Genomic DNA, 7,608 nt, shown 5'->3' with positions numbered 1-7,608 from the left:
GAGAGAGAGAGAGAAAGTGCACTCAGCAATCAAATGATCTTCTCATCGAGATGAAACCATAAACTGGACATACAAAATGATAAACTCAACAACTGACAATAAACTCAATTTCATCGGTATCACCCGTTTCATATATTAGCTTTCCAAGAAACGAACTATAATAAAACATATAATAAACATACGCTAAAATTGAAACGTTAAGAAAGCGATAAATTGATAAATCATATTAAAAAACTTTTTTTAATTAAATTTTTTTTATATTTAGTATAATTATGAAGCTGATAAAATTTGCATCTAATACTAATAAAATAGTAATAGTGAGTTTGTAAATAAATAAAACAATAGAGATATATTTTTCAAAAAGCCAAATTAGAATTAGAGATATTAAACAAATAAGACAAAAAACGGGCAATTAAGAGCCTTAATACACGATAATTAGTGCGATTATCTTATAAATGTATATTTCAATTGCATATCTTACATAACTTTAAAAATATATAACTATAACTGAATGTTTCGACTCAATTTGAATCATCCTCAGCCGTTTCAAATATATATTTTTCAATAAAATTAATACATTTTATTCAAGAATCTTAGATTTTACATTCTAAAAAACATATTATTTTTATATTTATTCATTTACTCATAAATTGCGTTATTTTAACATTAAAAAATGTTGAACATTTTTAATTTAACATAAATTATTTAAATAATATAATCCATCCATCCAATGGCACTACAACCCAAGTCGAGTTCTGGCTTCCACAAATAACACATTATGTTTAATTAATATATAAAATATAAAATAAATAGGTTTCTCTAATAACTTTTTGGATTTGTAAAAGTATATGCATTTCAATTATCGAAACTTATCATGATATAGAAATGAGAAAGCAATATAAAATGGGACGCAATTGTGCTCAATGTCCGGAAGAGGAGTTGAATTATAGAAGGCAAGCGTGGAAATGTGCCCATCTCGTGAAATTGAACTGCATAATTTCATTGTTACGGACGGAGGAAAACGCGCGAGTCTGCACGAGATACTCGCACCAGCCTATATAGTTCCCTCGATACACGCAAATCCTTCTCGTCACGAATTATCTATATCGCGAATGCGATATATGATGGATTCCCTTTTTCACTATTTTTTGATAGTTAGAAACCAATTGATTCTACCAAAAAAAAAAAAGAAAAATTGTGAGATTAAAGTTTAAAACTGTAATCTATTTCAGTAAAATTTCTCCGAATTGAATAATAATTAGGAAAGATTTTCACAAGAGAAAAATACAGAGAAAAAAGCAAACGACTATTTAATATATTTTTACGAATATTACAATATTAATTTTTTATACATTTGAAAAATTTGTATAAATTTAACATGTTTTACGTGTTCCAAACCATCCACTCAAATTTACATGTTAATTCAACACAAGATGAATATGTTAAAAGGTAACACAAATTATTTAAGAAAATAAACAGAAAAAGGTAATAGTGAGTTTGTAAATAAATAAAACAATAGAGATATATTTTTCAAAAAGCCAAATTAGAATTAGAGATATTAAACAAATAATAAATAAGACAAAAAACGGGCAATTAAGAGCCTTAATACACGATAATTAGTGCGATTATCTTATAAATGTATATTTCAATTGCGTATCTTACATAACTTTAAAAATATATAACTATAACTGAATGTTTCGACTCAATTTGAATCATCCTCAGCCGTTTCAAATATATATTTTTCAATAAAATTAATACATTTTATTCAAGAATCTTAGATTTTACATTCTAAAAAACATATTATTTTTATATTATTTATTCATTTACTCATAAATTGCGTTATTTTAACATTAAAAAATGTTGAACATTTTTAATTTAACATAAATTATTTAAATAATATAATCCATCCATCCAATGGCACTACAACCCAAGTCGAGTTCTGGCTTCCACAAATAACACATTATGTTTAATTAACAAATATGTTTAAAAATTCAATGTAAACGTTTAGTAAGAACTTGAGTGGGCCGCTTTCAATAGAAATATGAAATGTTTTTTAGTGTGTAATTTTGATATTATTTAACAATATTTAATGTTGAATGTGCAATATTAAAACTGGTTTATTTCTTTATATAAACGTTCGATATTTTGCACAATAACTTTACGCTTTATCGTATTAACTCAAATACATTTTTAATATTCCAGCTTGTAACGTATGGAGCGACATGGGTAGTCCGCGAAAATATCGGCCACCACGAATCGGCGACATTCCGCGGTAAGTAACTTCAAATTGCTTCTTCTACAAAAATAAAACTCAAAATTTCAATCAAAACTTTCTAATCTCAAGAAAGTGCTGACATTACATAACTGTAACTTTACGGTTTACTTAGCTATCTCGAATGATGATTATCGCGACATGAAAAAGTTTTATATATTCCATTTACGTCATGTTATATTCGTATATTTAGAACAGCTGTAATATCGTTACTCGAACTCTTTATGTATGTGTTTTTGCAACGTTTATCGTTGATAATATCACTCATCGACTTACTTAATAGCTAACTGAAAAAAGTACCTCCGTTTCGAGGACGGGATAATATACGATGACGATGCACTCGCTTACGCAAACGTGCGATATAAATGCAGATGTATTTGAGCGAGCATATGTCTACAGACGCATGCATAATATGGATGGATGAAGTACGCGTTGTATTGTGATAGTAGAAGAGATGAACCATAGTGGAAATATAAGTATATATTATGAGATGAATTATGTAGTTTCCGCTTTTGTGAAATGACGACATATCCCGGGAAATAGACGAATACGTCTTTAGATAGTCCTTCGGAAACAGATGCATGTATATATGCACATTTGGACAATGGTTTCAATTAATACCTCGATGTTTCGGGTATAATACATGTATATTAATCTGTGCCTGGCCCAGTTTCGTATAAATGTAATCATCTAATCTTGCTTCTGCAAATTACAAAGACTCTTAGATCGTCCTCCATATATTATAAAATTAAATTATCAAATCATTATTTTAACATAAATCAAAAACAAGACCCCAGACAAATAGAATACCAAAGCAACAAGATATAATTGATCATTTCATCAATATTCTGCATTTTTAAATTTAATACAAACATGGAATATTGTATTTTTGATAATAAACTGTCCATTGATTAATTCCGACCTTCGACACCATCGTCCTGCATTTGCTTGAAGAAAGGGGCGAAAAAGGAAGTTCAAGGAGGACGGCCTAAACTGCCATAATGTATCCCGGCATGCGAATAGATATTTTTAACCACATAGCCGAAGCCGATCGATATGTACCAAGGCGGCAGAGATTTGTGTCTAAATAATTGCACTTTTGCCCTCGCTAACGTTAAAGGTAGAAATTACATCGAGTTATTTGACGTCGCCTCTACGTTGAAGATATTTGTTTCCTTTCGTCAAAGAAATCCTTTAGGTCACTAGTCGTCTTACGATCGATCTGAGAAGAAATTTATCCGAAAATTTGCTATTATCTATGTATAATGCAATTCGTGAAAGTATTGTTTTCTTAATAAATAATAGCTCCGTTACGAACTGAATAACGATCTCGTCAATAAACATTCATTTGCTGAAGTAATGTTCTCGACAAATATCGCTTGCGGTACGGAACACTTCGCAATATATAGAAGCGACGGGAAGGAAAAATAAGCATTGGGAAATCACAAGAGCGGGCAACGCGAGATATTTTAAACTCCAGCCAAGCATCGATCGATGGCCAGGCCATTACTGCTTAAATTATTGAATCTTGCGGGACTAACCGATACGAGAGATACGAACGCTGCTACGCGAGAGCAAATGCAGCAAACATCATAGTGATCTAGTCAGCTCTTTCTCTAAAGGTCATCTCATTTCTCCCGTTCTATTGTTTTTTTATTTTTTTTTCTATTGTTTGCCACTCTCAGGGCGCCGGAGTTACATTTATCTCACCGCGACACGAAGCGACGACAATGCAATATACTCGCAATATACTCGCCCGCGTATTCCTGCGGCGATGTAGCTTCGGAATCGCACGCGACGTTCCAAATGCCGCCTGCATTGTCCGAGATAGGATGATCGCGAGAGTAACGCGGTTACGAACAACTGTGTCAACGGGATTTCGTCGATAGTCGAGTTTCGTAATATACAATATGTATCGCATCATGTATCAACCGGTTGACGTAAACTGTTGATACATTGCATGCGTCACATCCGCATATTATTCTTAAATTAAAGTATTAAAGATTGGCCAACCTTGAATAAAATGTAAGCTTCATCGATTTTCACGAATTCTCAGTCAGTAAAATTATTAAACGACAAAATTAATAATAAAGCTGTATTATATTCATATACACAGTATATTTATAGTCTTATTCAAGCTTAAACGTATTAAATTCGAGCTTAGCATCCTTGAAAGGATGCTCAAATTTCTACAGGGAAATTGGAGCGCAAGCTGTATCAATTGCGAGAAACAAATATCATGAATAAATACGAGAGATGTTCCTCTTCTAGAATACTAACCGCGATATTTTAGTACCAGAAATACGACATCTCATTTTCAAGAATCATATATATAACATATATGTCAACGTGTCTAAAGTTATGTTCTCATCTCGATAACAATTTTCTTTGAAGCTACCAAAATGTTTCTAAAATATAAGCATAAAAGTAATATTTTCCCGTATGTCGACATACAAATGTAAATTTTGACAATTTCGAAAAAGACTTATAATATGAAGAATTTCTTTACGTACTCGTGTATAGAATAATATATATTACAATATATATTATAATATATATATATATATATATATATATATAATATATTATAATGTATCATGTTACATCTTTCTTATATAAAATTTTTTATTGACAAAATTATATATAGAATACAAATTATATATAGAATGCATTGTAAAAGTTTGAAAGATTGTTATTAATAAATGAAGTGTTCACTATATGTATTTAATTTATCTCATGATCTCTCGGGAGGGGGAGAACTCTTACAGTAAAATGAATAACATTTCACATTCCATTTTACGTGCATGTATATGGCAAATATTTTGTATGAAAATAATGTTCGATGTCATTCAGTATGACGTTTCATATTAAAATATACTTTTATTTTCTTTCAAAAATTCGATTCTCGAGAAGAACAATTTTGTCATCAGTCTTGACAATTTGATAAGAGGTAAGACAGTTACGAAAGAAATTTTGGAAAAATGATAGAAAATACGTGAGGCATAGAAAGAGGATAAAAAGTGCGCGAGATTTAACCGCGTGCACGAAAAATCGTCAGTTCTTGCGCTTCGCTGAGCTTGCACTCGCAGAACTTTCGGTTCGCTGGAGCGCATCAAAGCCGAGCTTTTCATTTACGGGTGGATCAGCCTGCATCTGACGCGCACTTTTGCAATGAGCACCGCCGAGTTTTCATTGCTATTTCTCAAACGAGATAAAACGATACCAAAAATAAAACCCCATTGTTGCTTCTAATATCCGGAAACTTCACACTCTTTTTACAATATGTTCATTTTTGTAAAAATTATAAACAATAGAATTAGTTGAATATGCTAGAGTGAATATTCAAGTGTTATTCTCCTAGTATGGCATCGAAAGGCTAATTTTTGTTAATGAATGTGTATATTGCCTTCTCTAGTTTCCTCTCAACTTACGCATAAATCATACATATAGTATCAGCAATTTTACAAATTACGATTTTATCATATCTATCTAAAAGTTTACATCCGTTGAAATTTTTTGCATTCTATTCACGTCGCAATAATAAATCGATCAACACATCAGAGACAAACGAATTTTTGAGAAGATACTTAATCGAAAATATGTGAAGAACACTATGGTAAAGCATCATTTGATGCATCAGCGCACAATCAACCGGTGTAATATACATGAAATATATTCGAAAACTTTGTATGTTCTTCAAAGAGCGCTGTCCCTTCAATAGAAATTGATCGAGTCGGTATCTGGTTTCCTCTATAGTATACAATTACGAAAGCTCTCTACGTATATACAAGAGTTTTGAAAGGCGAGAATTATAAAGATATGAAGATATTGATAAAAATGCGAGAAAAATAATAAAAGTATATAAGCTGTTTCTTGATTAACATTTACGTAAGTAAAGATTTTCTTTTGAAAAAAATCTTAATTCATCAGAATAAACAGCTTTAACTGAAAGATTTTTTTTTTATGTAAAGTAATTTTGAAGAATTCTTATCTTCAAAATGTATACACTTTATCAGAAATTGTACTGAAAATTAAAGATGCTTCAAAGATATTTGTGTATCTACACTGTTAAAAATTTCATGAAATTTAATATACTTTTAAGTTACATAATTTGAATTTAATTTATGACATTACATAAATTTAATGTATTTATAACTGAAAAGTATTCATGTATATACGAAATTTAATGTATTTTTGAAAATTTATGAAATTTAATGTACTTTTTATAAAATTTTGTGAAAAGTACATTAAATTTCATAAATTTAATGTACACGTTCATTATTATTTAAATACTACTGTAACTTAATGTTCAGTTAAATTATTGCTTTTATTAAATAATTTTGTTCATAATTATGAGCTTCATTTACATGTAAATAAAGCTCGTGGTTACATTTCTAACAGTGTTACCAAAATACCGCCAAAAACTAAATATTTCTAGATACATAAATATTCCTTTCAATTATAAATGTGTAATTATCTTAAGATAAAAATAGATACACTTCAAAGCTTGAGACTAAAGTCATAATTCAATTTAATACATGTTAAAAGATCACAAAAGATCGCGCGACTATCGTCATCGTAAAGTCAATGAAATTCGAGCTACAAAGAGGTTCAATGGTTCTGACTTGAAATTATGGCAGTCTCTTCTTATATAATATAATATCTTTCGTCAAGTAGTTCTCCTCCTCGTCTTTTGCCTTATTCAAATTTTCCTGCAGGCAATGCACGCTTTCATTACAGAAGCCGCAGCTTGTCAGAATACCGAGAGATTAAATTCTAGAATACCAGACTTGTGTCACTCTCTTTCTTTATCTCTCATTGTATCGCCACTTGTTTGACATACTGATAAATTCTACGAATTTGGAACTGCTTAAAATTTACTTACTTAAAAATTCAAAAATACTATTATTATATCTCATTTTTGCTATCTTCACAAAGTAAATATTAAAACTAGATGAATAAATGGTAAAAAAATAAACCAATATAGAGGACAGATTTTAATTTCAATAAAGATTTTAATTTCATATTATAATACGATAATTATTTTGGTATTTTTTTATGAAACTGAATAGGTAAAAGGTCAACATGAGACCCTTCGAGATATCATCTCATTTTGAATACCATAAGCGTATGTGTAATATGATGCGTTTTTATCTTTCGCGGAAAATATCACTTTTACACTGTAATAGAGAGTCCAGAGTTTAAAAGAAATTTACCGGAATATGAAAATTCGATTTCATGGACTAGATGGATCGCGAATGAATTATTTCGTTTGAGCCTTTAGAAGTTGATTAAAAACTGATCGCTTCTCTTTCTCTCTCTCTCTCTCTCTCTCT

The 7,608-nt window shown here is 30.2% G+C and overlaps 1 protein-coding gene across 1 annotated transcript in view; it reads left to right on the top strand.

Moving 5' to 3' along the window:
* LOC105626638 (probable serine/threonine-protein kinase mkcB) overlaps window positions 1–7,608 on the top strand; it is a 58,722-nt gene that overhangs the window by 11,454 nt on the left and 39,660 nt on the right. Inside the window, exon 2 of the mRNA XM_012207931.1 lies at window positions 2,203–2,272. Within this exon, the coding sequence (XP_012063321.1) occupies window positions 2,203–2,272 (70 nt within the window). The remainder of the gene's footprint in view (window positions 1–2,202; window positions 2,273–7,608) is intronic.

The sequence above is a fragment of the Atta cephalotes genome (genome assembly GCF_000143395.1).
Source record: "Atta cephalotes unplaced genomic scaffold scaffold00005, whole genome shotgun sequence".
Lineage (NCBI taxonomy): Eukaryota > Metazoa > Arthropoda > Insecta > Hymenoptera > Formicidae > Atta > Atta cephalotes.
Note: the sequence above shows the minus strand (reverse complement) of the source record. Positions and strands in the feature narration are given on the sequence as shown.